At 37.6% G+C, this 17,588-nt stretch overlaps 2 protein-coding genes across 2 annotated transcripts in view; both read left to right on the top strand.

Moving 5' to 3' along the window:
• Positions 1–495: 495 nt before the first annotated feature.
• Positions 496–2,625, top strand: LOC136785754 (quinone oxidoreductase-like protein 2). The gene is made up of 8 exons (XM_066747006.1): positions 496–780; positions 859–1,092; positions 1,166–1,357; positions 1,599–1,780; positions 1,858–1,952; positions 2,022–2,148; positions 2,227–2,356; positions 2,419–2,625. Exons 1-8 carry the CDS (start codon positions 529–531, stop codon positions 2,467–2,469), a joined length of 1,263 nt encoding a protein of 420 aa, XP_066603103.1. The 5' UTR covers positions 496–528; the 3' UTR covers positions 2,470–2,625.
• Positions 2,626–12,500: 9,875 nt separating this feature from the next.
• LOC136785069 (enolase-phosphatase E1-like) overlaps positions 12,501–17,588 on the top strand; it is a 70,809-nt gene continuing 65,721 nt past the window's right edge. Inside the window, exon 1 of the mRNA XM_066746089.1 lies at positions 12,501–13,220. The gene's annotated coding sequence lies outside the window, so the exon portion shown is untranslated. The remainder of the gene's footprint in view (positions 13,221–17,588) is intronic.

Below are 17,588 nucleotides of genomic sequence, written 5' to 3'. Positions count from 1 at the left end.
AAAAAATGAAAGCAGAGGAAGCCCGGGTTTTACATTGATTCTTATGGATATTTTTCAATAAATTGCAATTTATTATTGAAAACCTTAAAACTTTTGAATTTGGGAGAAAAGTTTGTACAGATATTCTCCATCGAAATCATTATAACCCTCCTGTAATTTCAATAGACATTTAGACACTTAGGCACTTCTGCGCCATATTGAATTTTCTATATATCTATATATATTGACTCCGCCCACGTGTCAGATCCCAATATACGAGATAAGCGAGGATGAGTTATACATACATAGGCGCGCGTATTAGTATGTACTACATAGTAAGAGCGCTGGTGTCTTTTTAAAGCAGTTCCTAAATGCATCGAAACATTAGAAAAAGCCATACTGGTCCGAACACAGAATTACTAGACCGAGTAATAGGGAATTCTAGGGAAAGCTTCGACCAAGTGAGTAGAGCCAATTTCCGAACTCGCCTATGCTCTGTCTGTAGCACTTTGTAGCTCTCTGTAGCGCCTGTAGCCCCTGTTGTAAGACATGGCAACATGTGTGGGAAGAAGTTTTTTGCCTAATATTTGGAAAAATGGAGTTAAAAATTTAAACTGTCGTGTTGTTATTGTTAGATGTAAAAGTAGCGCTACAAAAGAAGCCAAGATCGATGAGGAAGTACTTGCAAAAAATATCCCCGGTTCGGAGCCAGGAAAAGTTCAAGCGGCGATATTAAAAAAAATTTCTTCGCCTTTGATTATTGAAAATATTGAACTTCCGAAAAATTTACAACCTAACGAAGTATACATTAATTAAAAGATTTATTGCCTCTTTTTATGCTTTAGCAAATGTATAACAAATTGAATTTTTCAATTACAGGTATTAATCTCTGTACATTATTGTGCTGTAAATCCATCAGATTTTTTACTAAGCAAAGATGACTATATATGTGAGCCAATATTACCAAAAATATTGGGTCATGAAATCGTTGGACAAATTTCTCAAATAGGAGAAGAAGCTGAAAAAAATGGTTACAAAATAGGGGATAAAGTAGTTGCTCTGAATAAAGAGAAGTTTGGAGGCCTAGCCGAGAAATGTGTAGCTGATATGAATGTAATTATACAATTTTACTTGGCTCTTTCTGTAATAATAAAATCTTAAATCTAGTTTAATTGATTTTTTGTAGGATATCTGGAAAGTACCATCATCTATTAAATCCATAGATGCTACTTGTCTTTTAGATAATTATATTACTTCACTTATGGCATTAGAAAGGAAAGTATCATTAGAAGAGGATGAAATGGTAATCATTAATGTGGGCTTAAGTAATTTGGGCTTGGCAGCCGTAGACATTGCTGCTAATGTTTTCAGAGCTAAGGTATAAATTGTATATTCATTTTGTGCAGTCAAGCACAGTGACAAAGGAGCGATAATTGGTAATTGCATACATATAAGAAAATTTTCATCCATAGTGACAAAAAGTGATGGCTGTTAGTATTGGTAATATGTATATGCAGTATTATATATTCCCACCTTATTGTCACCATGTTTATCTGCATGGAGCTAATATCCTGTTTAAATTTTTGTTTCTTTGAATTAAATGTATAATTATTCTTCAGGTAATTGCTGTTTGTGCAACAGAAGATGGTGCTGCTGTTGTGAGAGATAAGGGTGCATACGAGTCACTAAAATTTAATGATAAAAAATTATTAAAAAGCATAAAAGAGATTGCTGGTGATAGAGAAATTAAAGCTATTTTTGATGGAGAAGCTGGTGAATATTTCAAAAAAATTATTAAAAGGTATAAAGTTTATTGATCATTTTAGAGCTTGATAAAAATTGTTTATATATATTTAAGTGAAATTCAAATGATTTTAGCTTTACTGATATATATAATAATGGCAATCTGTCACTAAAAAATATGCTTCGTGATGACAATTTTGGGATTGTTGTACAGCATTTGTCTCGCGAAGGTACTGATTATTAGTTTTTGATAATTATAAAATCCAACGGTTGAATAATTTATAGTGTTTGTCACGAAGGCAGAGTAGTAGTAGCTGGAACAGCGGCAACGATGGATAACGCACATGCTCACGTGCAAAATGGATCTTTTACTGTAACAGGATTTAATCTTGCTGATTATAAAATAAGAAAACCTGAAGTATATCGGTAATTTAAAAAAGTTTCAGTTTGTTTGTCTCATAATATTTTTGTATCGATGCATTCATGAATACTCATTTAATGTAGCGAGGCCGGTGATAATGTTTTGCAATTTTTGGAAGAAGGACTCGTTACACCAAGCTACTCATTAACAACAGGATTTTATAATATTAACGAAGCCTTCGGTCATTTCAATGATATGACAACTTTTAAAAAAGTAAGTAGTAAAGTTTAAATAAAAAGAGGAACTAATTAAAATCTAATTATTCTTTTCAATAGGCTGTAATCGACATCAGAAACAAGAATGCTCCAACAGAAGTAAAGAAGTAACTTTTGCCTAAAACATTTCTATTATATTAAAAATTATTTATTTTTCAATTTGTACAGATAATTAAAATTTTGATTATAATCCTGTTGAAAAACAAATTCATTAATTGTACTAGTAACATGGATATCTTATAGGTAAAAACTGATTGGTTAATTATTGACTGATTAAAATGAGTATTGTTGGATGATCAAACGTACACATCTACTCAATAGCTCATTCCAGGGGTACATGTACAGCTAGGCTTAAACGTGACTATATGAAAAACGAGGATTATTTGAGAATTGTGTAAGTGATCTGTATTAATTTACTGTTCGTGACAGAGGTAATTCATTGTAGGTTTAAATCATTATCACATATGACTCAGTTCTTTATCTTAATTTAGAATGTTACACTTCATAGAAATAGGCTTTGTTCTCCAAGGATCATATAATTATTCAACTGAATAACACGCATCGGACAAAAAATTTCTACACTATTGCAGCTCGTAATTATTTTCAATGGCAATCATTCCCAAAGTCTACTGATATTATCGGATCGATCAACTGACTTTCATTTTTCACGAGAAGTTCGAAACAACTAAACCAACATTTTCGCAATTTTTTGATCAGTCTCATTCAGCTGTTGGTGCCGGATCCTTTTTTTTAACAGCTTTTATATTGAACTCCAAAGTAAATATTATATGTAGAGACACTTTTTCAAATCTATCGATCAACAGTAGCAGCACCTATTACAGGCGCTAAAATTTCTATATAGTTCGAGTACGCATTCGTTCGTTGTGTCAATCATTTGCAGAATCTACCGATCAAATCATCCGCATTTCTCACGATAGACTCGAAACAAACTATATTGAAATTTTCGTTTTTTTTTTTTCACGACTACTCAGTACTCATTCGTTAATGGCGGATATATGTTTTAACCAGTCCTTATGTTACATAGCTAGGAGGACATTTCTAGAATTATCATTCATCGGTACTATAGACATCATTTACCTGCAGCTTACATGAAAAAGGTGATACGACTGCGAAGAATGTTTTGGGATCGATTATTGATCGTTATACACACAGAAGTATGTTTCGCACTATTTTGCATGTTTATTTTGCACCACTGATCCATTACTAATTTCCTAGAGAATGATCAGTATGGTAAGACGAGGATATATCAGGGTGTAAATAGCAATTCAGTGTTACGCGTAATCCGTTATCATTATCAAGATCGATAATTGTCTATCGTTGTTATCAGATCGAATGTATTAGAATCGTAGAAAAGTTTCCCATTAATGTTTTAACGTTAACGCATTCCAGTCGGTTTCACGCTTTGCACCGGTGCGCCGAAGGCCAATTAGAGCGGTTTTTATCGTCAATCATAAAGTCGTTTGGGTTCAAGGTAGCCTCCACTACCCTGACTTGATCTCTCGCGTAGGTGTGTGCTGGTAAACGCACCGATTACAAAATTCAATTGTCCGCTTCGATATCATATCGTTTTACAAAGGCTTACATAAATTTGCTTTCTCTTACTTCCCTCACCTATATATCTATAAATTTCGCTTAAAATTAATGTTTACCTATACAGTCTCACTGTTTATTACAAGTTCCTAACTACACTGTTATTATTTTCTATCATACATGTAGGATTCTCTCGCAGTTATGAGTATAGGTATTAAGAAATGATTGATTTTGCAATCAAAAAAGCAGGGTCCTTAGATTAATGATAAAAGTAATTATAAGTAAAAGCAGAGATTCGGCAAATCTTTTCAGGGATTATAAATTGAATTTGCTTTCTCCTATACTTCCCTCGCCTGTCTATAAGTTTCGCTTGAAATTAATATTTACCTATATATATATATATATATATAGTACAGTTTCACCATTCCTTATACAAATTCCTAACTAGACTATTATTTTCAATTATATATATATATATATATATACATATGATTCTCAATGGTGAATATTAGGATATGATTGATTTTGCAATTGTGTGCCTATAGTTCGTGACAAAAGCAACGTCCATATACATAGATGAACAATAAAATTAATCACAAGTAAAAGCGAAGATTCGGTGCAACTTTTCAGGAATGATGAAATAAAACTTTGCTTTCTCTTATCTCTTTAGCCTAGTACAAATTTCACTTAAAATTAATAATCACCTAGAAAATCATTGTTCCTTCTCACCCACTCGGAGCGATCACTTTCATATATAGACAGTCGTAACTCGACTACTATATTATCAATTGCATATATATATATATATACGTATTTCGACTGTGAATATTAAGAAACGATTGATTTTGCAATAGTGTGGCTAGTCCGTGACAAGAGGGTCCTTGGATCGATATAATAAAAGTAATTATAAGTAAAAGCCGATGTTCAGCGAAGCTTTTTAGGAAACTATATAATGGATGAGAAGAGATGGAGTCACGTCGAGCGAATGACGTTTACCAGATGGTGCTACGGTAATAGTCTTTTCAGAGGAGATGGAGTGGTAGTGCAGAATTGTATCTATCAAACTTGTTACGCAACGAGTTCCAGTGCGAAAATTCGAGCTCCGTGACAAACTTTCGAGCGGACTATACTCAAAACGATCTACGAGAACGAGTGTTATGCCAGTGTGTTCGTTCTATCGATGAAAAATGATTACCGGACAAAGACCGGTGGTATATGTAGGCGAAAATCTGACATAAATCTATTTCATTGTCAATATTAGAAAGTTGACAATTGGAAGGAAAGCCTTTAAAGTGGATTATATTGCGAAGAAAAAGGACTGCGTGACAAAGAATTGTTGGAATTTTTTCTCTATATCTCATGGGACGATAATTATTGAGAGATTATTGAAATGAGCTGAGAAATTCCTGATCAATCGTACAGGTTTTTAATTGGCGAGTTAAAAATTTCAGGAATCCTTTTCAGGTATTTATAACAGCCAGTCTTTCACGATCACTAAAGAGTCTTAATTATTAACGCGTGTCGTTAAGACCTCCTAATTAGGGACAGAGAGTGATTGAAATAAAGTGGGGAGATCCTGCATTGAAACGAATCCCTTTCGTACGGTGCGTTATAACTATATATATATTAGAGTATCACGTTAGCATCGAAGACATGCAAGGAAAGATTTGGTCTCGGTGAGTAGAGCTTATCTCCCAAGGTCCAATGGAATTGTACGCTGAGGTTCGGTGAGGATAACCGCGAGCCACGAGGGTAAGAGATCCTGGATTCAGGGTCGGAAGTCCTGTCTGGTTTGTCGAGGCCTTCGAAAGTGGATAAATTTCGAAATCGTGCTGAAAACAGCAGCGCGATTCCGTGACGTAATGCTTTCGCGCTATACGGGATTGGCGCGTAATAGTTGCAGAGCGAGTAAACATCGGGTCCGCGGTCAGTGTTCTACCGAAGGATCATTAGAACGACCGTATAACGATTCATAAAAACTGCTGGCTTTTAAAAAAAGAAGCCCGTAAGCATAATAAATGGACCGGGGCCTTTTCAATGTTTTCCTCTTTTCTCAACGACAACGGGGACTTTGGAAAGTGACCATTATTACTGGCAGAGGAGTCTCTTGAGAAATGCGAAAGCTTCTCCTCTTCCTCCTTGTCTTTCCGGTCCAGGTTAATGGATGATAATTCGTCCAAGGATGATCAATCGTTCTATCGAGAAAATTCAATCATCTCCCATATCTATATGTTTATTCGTCCGAGCGAAAACATTGCAAAACCAAACCATCTTGTCACGGGGAACAATGAAGGATTGAGAAACAAGGATATGGTTCTGTATGTGTATATTTATATATATATATATATATATATATATATATATATGCATGCGTAAATATAGTAAAGAAGTAGGGAAGAATTAACGTCGATGAGTGATCGATCGGTATCGAAGAATTGCTGTTTTTTTTTCAGAATTTTGAGAATTCGAGTGGGTCGCAGGGGAATCTTGGAAGAGTATAGGAGAGATTGATCGAGAGGGAGAGGGAGAGGGAGAGAGAGAGAGAGAGATGAATGCGGTGGGAGTTTGAGGAAAGGGGAAGATGGAGAAATTAGGTACGAGTATGTCCCTCGATAAAGTGAAAAGGAAAATGATCTTTCTTTACGCTACTGATCCCTTTATAAACCGACGACGACGGTTCGTTCAGATATCCCGATACGATTAGAAAACGTTCAGGCAAAATATCTTTCGTGAATGTCCCGTTTGACACTTACGTGACTGGAGACGCGCAATGACCTACATTACCTCTTTATGCGACCATCCGTTATACCACGCGACGTCTAGCTGAATCAAACGATTATTATCCTTCAAACTCCTCCCTCCCCCCTCTTCATAAATATTGAACATTAAATTCGTTATTTTATTCATAATTATTATTAATTTTTCTCAGTGAAAATAGGAATTTAAAAATGTTAGTTTCGTCGTTGGAATTTTATTGGTTTTAGGATATTGCGGTATATATTGGCGAGTTTAACGCGATGGATGTGTATAAGAATGTTAGACATAGTCAGCGAGAGCTAATAAAGTTACGATAGGCTGGTGCTAATGTGACGCTGCAAAGTGTAACTTATATGGCGAGTCTCGAGCATTATCGTGTCACTCAATTCTCTTCCATCGTGTTTCCTAGCTGATTTCTTGCATTGGCACATTACGTTGTAGTACAACAATCGCACTCGCACCTTTGTAATTGCTCCTCGTAAAATCGACGCTAATAACACTTGACAAAAATGTTTATTAATTTTTGCAAATGTTTCATTGTTTATCTCCATTCATTTTCGTCCCTTCAATTCTTTGCTCGAGATGAGTTCCGAATGAGATATTTGCAGTTTTGTTTGTCTTAGGGAAGCGTATGGTGGGTGGAAGGGATATACCTGCTTAAAATTTCGCAATGAACAAATTTGTAAAAATCTGAACATTTATAAAATATCAAACATGGAGGATAATCGTAATTTCCTTATATACTTTTATAATTCGAATGATCGTATAGCTTTGTAATTGATGGTTTCTCGAATGTTTCATCCTGAAGGGAGAGAATTCGATGGCACAATTGGCAATTAGACCACTTTTCATAGAACGTGCGTGCCGTGAGAAGTGTGTTGGATCGGTACGTCACGAGACACAACATATTGCACAACTATTGTAAAGTAAGAGTAATACAGTTGGTGAGTCGTCCGTGATGTCATTATAAAGACGAGGGACGAGCAGAGGCGAAATGAAATAACTCATTCGTGAGTGTGGAAAGTCATAAATGTGTTTAACAATAACGGTGTGCCATTCTTCCACCATTTTATTCATTTTTCTGCTATTCTTCACCACCATAGATTTTCAATAATAATTTATTTAATTATTCAACGTATAAGGGAAGCTATATATATATATAATTAATTGTGACATTCAAATTTTTGGCCTCGTCCGTTCATGAAATTTAAAATCGTTTAGTATAAGAACCTTTCTTCAATACTACGAGACGCTGTATATACCTATATATATATATATATATATATATACTGCACAGTATTTCATGGCTCCATTCGTATCGGCGCTGAAACTTTTGGGGAAACGAAGAATAAAACTCGAGTTGCATAATACGCGCGGTGAGTACGATACATGAAAGAATACGAAATATTTTCTTTTAGAGCTCCGTTGTTACTTTGCCGGTCTCTCGCGCGTCATGATTCATTAGTTCCTTCCATTCTTTAGGAGGACATACCGTGACATTCACGACTGAACAATCATTGTGACACTCAGCTTGTTAGTTTTTCCTTCATGAATTTCGCACACAGTTAAATTAGTTTCTCCGTTCGTGGCTGTTGATTTATTTTCATTCAACGTATTTAATCCTCCCCCATTTACATATCAATTAAATAAATAGTCTTAGTCGAGTTATAACTTGGTAAATATTTTCGTATTTTTATCTATAAAACCAACTAGATTCTCTTCTCACGAACAATTAGCTTTAGATTAGTGCTTTGAAATTGAGGAACCCAAGACAGTCCTTGATATTTATCCAGCTCCCATCATGGAAACTTCCAAGGGATTAATTAAGCCAATCGATCAATTAGAAAAAAAAGTTCTTCGTGACACGATAAATCCTGTATAAAGCTTGTATATTCACTAGAATAGCACGGGCAAACTTTACAACCTTCGAGCAAAAGCATAATTAACGATAATTATCGTCCTACAGGAATCAATCAATGAAACGTACAACGATATCGAGTCGCGCGATTAATGATGGAAAGATTTGCGCAGGAGTGATAGGATTTTGCGAAATTGCCAGAATATGGATGAAAAGTATCGTTATAAACACTGCGGAATCTTCCAGTGAGATTTAATAATCGTCTCGTGTTCGATGATCGAAAAACGCGATGCACGTGGAATTTTTCTGCAGCGTTTCATGCTGATGCATGCACGTGGAGCATATAATGCGTTTGATTTTCTGGTGAACGTATAGTTGGGGAGAGAATGGAGGATATGGTGGAAAAATGGGGGTGGGGAGGAAAGCCCCAGAGGATAAACGATAATCTGTCGCGCTCCGGTTCGACAGGTCATTGCAGACTCGAGTCTCGAGAGTGGATAGCAAAAGATCTGCAGGCTAATAACTGGAGCAAGGTAATTGTGCAAGTCAGTGGGTGGCCGCCTTTCTCCGTTGCTGTTGCTACTGTTGCTCACCTACCATCAGCTCTAATACCAGACCGCCACAATACCAGAAGTCTAATTTCTCCACTCTCGAAAGATCATCTTGCGAAAAACCCTGACACAATCCACATTAATCCAGGATATTAATAAATCATGAAAAAAAAAACCCACGTCACTTTACTATATAAATTAGAAATCTCGGTGAGAAATTCTAATAGGCCTGTTCGCGCATTATTCATGAAATTAATTAATTTTAAAGGATAATCTATTAAAATCTGTTACCACTATCGCGAGTCTCTCGAAAGTTTAGTTCATTCCATTGCCATAAATCGAAACCGTGCAAAGCGGAGGATGGCAAATTTACAACCTCTGAACGAGGTAAAAATTTATCGTCGCTTGATTTACTCGAACAGTAATTTTGCGTCGAACGAGTTGTTGTGAGAAATTAATTATCCAAGTGTCGACCCATAAATCCGAACCAACGCCCCCCACACACTCGAGCCCCCTACTGCTATAGTGCGCTTTGTCAGCCAAGAGTCAATGAGTTTTTCGGGACAGAAAAGTGTCAATTCTTTTGTTTTACGAATGCTGCTGCCAATGCCGAGCCTTATTATTGGTACTGGAGCCCGATAAAATTCCTTCGCTAAACACGTTTGGACTTCCTGAGATAAGGACTTTGCTGGACGCCATTTTGGTGCACCGAAAGAATTTGTATAGGCAATAAAAAATTATGCCGGATCCGGCTTAAAATATGCTTGCTGGTTGGAATTTATTAATTGGAAATCATTGATATTCGTATCCCATGCACAGCGAGGTTTTGTTTGGTGCAACTTAAACTTTTGAATTCGATAATTAGCTAGGCCGCGCTCGCGCGTTAATCATCCCTAGGTCGATCAACCCCCGACCGTGAACAAATATAGACGTTAAGTTGCCGCAGGATAAATGAGTACGTGCTTCGTGAATTTAATTACGAGCGTGTGGTGTCTTTTGCTGTTAACGGGCGTGTTCTCTCAGCTGTCGCGAGTGGAATTGACGGAAAGTTGTCGGCCTACCGTTCCAGGAACGAATTCAATTCGAACGGCCAATGCGATCTGTCTCGAAGGCCATCCAGCTTACTTTTCCCTCACACTTTTCTTCATTCCAATCTTACCCATAACACTCTGTCTCTTTCTCTGTTTTGTTATCCCCCCTCCCCCTCCTCTTCACATTCCTTGACCTTCGATTTTTCACTCTTTCCCATTCCTCTCTCGCCTTATTCTTAAACCTCGAAATTCATTCTCTTTTATTTTTCATGTCATTATTCCCCTCTCTCCCTCTCTTACCTGAAAATAAAACAAGCACGAGTTTTATAAAAATCCTCGAAATCTTGATTTGAGCTCGTTCACCAATCGATCTGCTGATTTTTCCCTTTTGAATCAAGAGTGAGTGAGAGAGAGAGAGAGAGAGAATAAAAGGATGAAAAAGATGTTATAATCATGCCTTTTATGTATAATCTATCGCGACTGGTGTATTTGGAAGGAACGAACGTGACGAAATGACGAATAGTTTTGAAAATACTCGGAAGATCGATCACCAGGTAGCTACTTCCAGTGGATTACTATGATCACGATATGAGGTTGGATTATTTCAGTGGAGCTCTTAACCGAGATAATAACTTTCAGGCTGGAGCACTACGCTTTCGGGCTCTATGATGCAAATAGGAAGGAAAATGGTCCTTTGCATGACTCTGCCATTGTTGCGCCTCGTAATTGGATCGTTCAGAGGCCAATCGGTCCAACCGAAATAACTCGTAAGAGTTCAATTGCCTTATTAGAGCGTCTTGTTAAATATTTTGCAAACTGCGGATTTCCAAAGCTTCCTATTGCTGCCGGAGGATGGCTGAAATTACGTGATAAAAGCATCAAAGTTCACTGACCAGACACGCCCACGCACGTTTGTCATTAGCAACGATCGCTCGATTATTCCTTACGATCAAAATTGATCTCGCGTGTCCTCTGCATGATTCTTTCATCCATGCACGATTTAATCTCCTTTGCAAACTTGTTTGAACATGTTCGTATATTTTCTGACGAGTTTTCTCATTTCGTTTTTAAATTATATATATAAAAAGCAAAAATCTATAAGCTTTTTCGCAAGGAGGGATAGATATATATATATATATATATATATGTAAAGGATATAAAAGGAAAAGTTGTGTCTATATCTTTTGTTATAACAATAAAAGGACTAAAAATTTGAATGACACTTATATTTAGCAAAACCATGCGTATATTAATGGTTTATCATTATCGGTCGTCAGTCAATTTGCCTGTAACCAAAATCAATCTCTCGTGTCAGCTGTTTTCTCATTAACGTTCAACCCTTTTTGCAAAGTTGTTGCAAATCCTCGAATACCGATGTGTTAACGTTCGTCCTTCAAATTATTCCGCGTATGTGAAATTCTAGACTTTGTTGGAAGAATATTAACTAGACGAATAATTATATGGAAAGGATGAAAAAAGAAGGCGTAATTTGGTTAAAACGTTAGAAAGAATCGATACGTTAAAATAGCATACTCTTCGTGGGACCGTACGTATATATATAATATATATATACCTAAGATGAACTTTGCCGCTGCATCGTCGAAGCCGAACAACAACGCGTAATTAATTTCTATGAGAATTTTTTTGCAAATCAAATTATATATCGGGTTACGGCGTTATAAATATGGATATACATAAATAGGTATTTCAACGATGGTGGAAGAAGCTGAGAGAGCTATTATTTTATATTGGTGCGCTACCAAATACGATAATGCTGCCTCGGCACGAAAGTCAAGAAAGGTCGTTCCCTCGTATATATATATATATATATTAATCACCATAATACGCTCCTCGAATCTCCTAAGTGATTTGTTTCTCAAAAATTAAGCTAGTCATTAGGCAAAGGCATAAGAAAATTGGAGGTTTGGTAATAGTTCTTGTAGCACCGATTTTTTCGTCCATTTTTTGCTCGACGATTGAACGCGATGACGAAAGGTAAATTAGTTTTTTCTCTTTTACATGTGAGATTGAGAGGAGGAAGAGAAGTGACGAACGCGTGACAAATTATATTATGTGTGCTTTAATTATTTGATAAGGATATATATATATATATATACATAGTGTTGGAGACAGGTGTGTGCATGGGTAAGGGGTTTCGGTATGTATGTACATACGGATGGGGTCTGGGGAAACGAGAGGGTACGTATCGCGTTGAGAGCCTGAGAGAAAGAGAAGGAGCGAAAGAGGGGATTTGGTACTAGCAGGAGTACCAGGAGGGATAAACAAACCATCCACGCCACGTACTCCGGTACTCGGCTGCTCGCCTCTCGCTCGCTCGGCCACCGTCGAACCGAACATCGACTTCAGTCTCTCTATCGCATCCATCCGGTGAGGTTGACAAACTTTCATCTCCTCGACGATCCATTGATCAACTCGCGTGTTTGACAAGTGTTTGCAAAGATCCAGTGAATTTCACTCACCTCTCGAGCTACACCCAATCCAATCCTCTCTATCTCAATGCTCTTCCACGATCGACAAAACGGAAATTGACACTCTACTTAATTCATTACATTCTTTATCAAATCCAGGATTAAAAAATTTAAGAATTACGTCGTCGTACCAGAGAGCGACACCGTCAAACTCTTCTGTATTTCGATATTCGAGAAACCATTTATAATTGTTATACTAATTTGACGAATTTTCAATAATTATAAAAACTGAAAGATTTGATTGATTTTGCAAAGAGGAAGGACGCAAGGCTTGAAGCTGATTTTTTCTTCAGGGTAACCGTGGACGCTCAACTTGGAATTGGTTGATGAAATATATATATATATATATATAGAGAGAGAGAGAGAGAGAATATGTGTGATATCAGGGATCAGTGATCGATCGTGAATCGCAAAGATGAGAGGCGTACGTTACAGAACAGAATGAATAGTGGAAAGTGCAATGGAAAATTGTGCATTAACATGCGTGAACTTCTATGTGTTCTCAAGGACCGGTGACTTGTCCTGAAGGATCATTCCTCGAAAAATTTGGTGGGATCTGTGAAACTAGCCCTTTTTTTAACCTCGATAGAACGGATATTTACAATTTAAAGGATTCAAAATACAGGTTGGTCTTTTACAGTTCCTCCTTACAAGTCATACATTTTTATACTATTAATAATTATTTTGCATAAATTTTGAAATGAAAAATTTAAAGCATCATTCCTATATGAAACTCAGTTTCGTGAAAATATTTGAAAGTTGAATGTAATGTAGGATTGTGTTGCATGGTGTTTAGAGGGAGGGAGGGGGGGGGGGCAAAGTAATTATTTGGATAGTAATCTGTTTTCGATTAATCCTGTTCGTGTGTTAAATATGCAAAGAGGCGATAATTATCTCGAGGAATCTGACGGATGGTTTACCTCTTTTTAACGATAGCAGCGAAAGTAGCAGTTTGAAAGACCGATATATAATTACGGGTCAAAGGATTCGAAACATAGGTCAGTTATGATTGAGCAATATAGTGTATTAATTTGATAGTTGGCCGAGGCGAGAATATTTTCGCTACCATTTGATTTTTCGTAATGAGCCCCCCCCCCTCGCGGCACAAAAATCATTGCAGATTTTGCTGATTATCGAATATGGTGGCAGGCGAAAATCGGTTCACCGTGTTAATAGCGTTTTCGACGAAAGGCGCGCTAGGAAAGTGATTTTTAAACGTGGGCATCGTAAGGATGACCGAATTGTTGCGTTGGATTACGTGATTCCAGGGGATATCTTGGCACGAGCAGTGTACCTATATCGTACGAACGATCGAGATTTGAATTTTCGACACGATCCTCCAGCGTGGTCTTGAAAATTGTCGATGAATCGAAACGAAAGTAATTTATTCGTCAGAGGTGACATAATTTTTTGAATCTTGCATCGAGCTGCCTGTTCATACCTAATCGCTATGAAGTGAAACGTGAGTGAGCCAGAGATTTCTAGCCGTTAGGTAACGATGCGAGAATGCTTTCTTGTACATAGCACCGGCGCTGGAATGCGATCTCGATCGTGCATCGGTTGAAATAAATCCTCGAACAATAATTAACTTTGTGTATCTACTGCAGTATATACACACAAGTTCGATTTTCCAATTGCCAACGAAATTTTCACGGAAAATTCTCCAAGAATTTCTCCCTCACGTCCGCTTGGCGCGCGCGCGCGCACGCACACACACAACGGTCGTTTCTAGAATAGAAATTCACGAGAGCTTTTACCGTTAATGCGAAGACTTATAATTCCGCTGCACTCGTAAAGCAAAACACTGCGTTCGAAAATGCTCCCAAGTGAATTCACGCTTTCTATCGATTAAAAGCTAATATCAAAGATTGATCGCCGTTCGAATAGCTGATTTTCACTTTATTCTCTCTCTCTCCCCCCCCCCCCTTTCCGCTCATTGGCGTAGCATCGCGAAATAATTGAAATCCTGTCGAGTGGACGAATAATTGTCAAATATTTGTTAATTCTCTCGACGTTATATTGCTCGGTCTTCGAGCATGCCGACGTTATTCTTCGCGGTATTAATGTTCTCGTCAATCTTTTTTCTCTCTCGACATTGCAGGCCGCGTTCACGCGTCACGGACGAGAAATACGTTGCGGTGCTTATACTTTCACAGTGATTGATCGCGGTTCCACCGATACATTTTGGCTTTACACGTTGCTTTATTCAACTCTGTTCAGTACCAGTTCTGGCTGCACTATAGGCAATAAATCATGGAAAATTAATAACCATTCCGAGCCTTTTTACACCTTGAAGTCACTTATTTTCTTACACACACAAACAAGCGCTCGCGTGCGTACACGGGGAGACCCCCTGGAAAGAATAGCCAGATTATCATATAGGATATTATGTTTGCGATACAAATTAGCTGGTGAGGCATTGTTTGTAAGGATCCAGTGATACGTTCGAGACGCGTTATTAATTATTATTAAATATAGGGTTTCAATGTCACGCTGATCAATCAATCGGCAAACGGAAATTTTATCCAGCCAACTACACATCATCCTGTGAATGATCAATTATTAATTAATAAAGATATTTCATTTCAACTCGATAATAAAATTATTTCTATTTATTATATAGAGACTAATAGGGAGGGGAGCGTGCAGCAAATACAATGATAGCAAATAAGTATCAATGTATATACATATAAATAAATTGGTACCCCTAACCGCGAAAATGGACCGATAGTTTGTGCGGATAGTATGCATATACACCAAAACACGTTCTAATCTCACTATTATTGTATTGGTATGCACGGTCCCTATAGTCAGACTCGCTGTGCTTTTATATATAATTACCTGAATTCCAGCTTTATATATATACTGCAGCCATAATTTATTATACTTGTACGTTGACTTGAATTTATAAGTTTGCTATACCATCCTCGTTCAATTTATTGTTTAAAAATAACAGATGTATTCCATCTAGGGTATATTATTTGAAGCCGGCTCTTATCTGCGAATAGCAGCCATATAGGTGCTCAACTGCAGTGGACGCTTCTTCCGAGCGAGGAGCGTGCAGCGCCCCTCAATATCCGTGCGCCGTGCGTTTCTTATCGATAAATGCACAACAAATGGCCATTAATTCGTTTGTTTTCGACGCGCACTGCGCTTCTTCTGCCGCAGGCACTTTCTCACATAATCGAATGTAATTATCCATAAATTCTACCCGATCGTTTGATTTTTCAGCGTTCCGCAGTTCGAAGGCAGGGTCAATGAAAATATTACACGGGACTGAAAAGATTATATTTAAATACCCCCACTAATACAGAGCGTAAAAAGTGGAGTTTTTTCTTGGAAAATTCGCTGTAAAATAATTGATTTTACTCGGGCTCGCTCTCGCTTTACACATAATATTTCTTGGACAATTATATTATTCAATTTATAGCTCCCTAATAAAATCCCCGATTTATTATTTTGCGTTGGGCAAAAAAAAAAGAAACAAAAAAAATGGCGAGCCTTGCTTTCGCCATACACGACGTTTAAATGAATTCGGGCGAAAAGTCGGGCTCTCCATATTGTTCGAGCAGAAATGGCCGAGCACCGAGAGTCACGTTGATGGAAGAAAAGGAGGAAAATGATTTATAACGTCGTGTTATCCTGCAGCAAAGAAATTGTCAAGGTGAAGCTTGATCAATTTCGGAGTATCCTGCTCTCTCAACGGCTTTGCGAATCTTGGACGGAATATCCGCGCGGTGTGGGGCTTTTCTTCAAGGACAAAGTCGAGTGGTTGCAAGAGCAATCTCTTCTCTCGCTCCTACGTGTCTTATCGAAATCCTCGCGAGCAAAGCCTCCCGTGTCGCATAATTGGCGCGCAGGGAAACCGGTTCCGCCTTGGTTGGAGACGCACGGGCCCAACGATTGCGAGATTTCGGTGGAAAAATCGAGTCGGATTCAGTGGAAAAATCATCGTTGGTCGGACCGACTTTTGCTCCGCGGATTACGCAACAGTGGATCGGCTGCGCAAAATCCAGGGTTTTTTTTTTTTTTTTTTTATTGTTTTTAGGAGAATCGAGGGGATGAAATTTATAATTGCGGTTTATTGTTCTAGCGAGATTGGCTCGAGTGGAATTAACGGATAGCTCGCGTGATCCGACTGCCATGCATATGCCTTTGGCCGAAGCGTGCTTTGCTTTGAGATTTTTCACGGATAATCGCAAGTTGGCAGTACGGACGCTTCTATTCGCGTTACGAAAGTACAAACCAACGGGGTATGAGCGAGTTGCAAGCTGATGTAACTGCTGTCCTACGAGGATCGCACACGCTTATTGCACCAATAATTGGCCAAATCAGCGTTTAATGTCGATTTTGTTGCGCGCTACCGAGTATATACGAGCAGTCGATCCGTGCAGGCCAATAATATTCTTCGCTCGACCCTCGCGCAATGCCTCACGTTTCTACCCTCTATTTTTCACCGACCAAATAATTTAGCGCTGATGAAAAAATTCTTATACAGAGAAAAACAAGTCTTTTCTCGTTTTTATCATTAGAGAATATCGATTATCTTATAATTATAACACAGGAACGTTATCTTGGACTTTAATCACTATATATGCGCGATTAAAAAATAGTACATAAAAAGATGGAAGATAATCGTTCAATTTTTGATACTCGCATGTGCAGCATGGATTATTTCGTAACTCGTATAAGTATTGCGAGATTGTTACACATGATCTATTCGCTACTACGGAAAATCTTTTATGCGATAAAAAAATGAAAAAGTGTCATTGGTATTTTGCGAAAAAAGTACCAATTGTCACGTGACTGGTAATTATAACAAGATGAGATATCGCAGTATTCAAAGTCACTGTTATAAAACGCCAAAAAACTAATATAAAAAGAAAAAGAAAAGAAAAAAAATAAATAAATAAAAATGAAAAGGAGAAAAGTGTGTCGTTGGATTTTTGACACACGTATACGTTGCATATATCGATTGTCTCGCAGCTGGTAA

Source organism: Prorops nasuta, unplaced genomic scaffold, assembly GCF_024137725.1.
Source record: "Prorops nasuta isolate Cenicafe-Biocafe unplaced genomic scaffold, Cenicafe_Pnas_1.2 PNAS00003, whole genome shotgun sequence".
NCBI lineage: Eukaryota > Metazoa > Arthropoda > Insecta > Hymenoptera > Bethylidae > Prorops > Prorops nasuta.
This window is presented reverse-complemented; position numbering and strand designations above follow the sequence as displayed.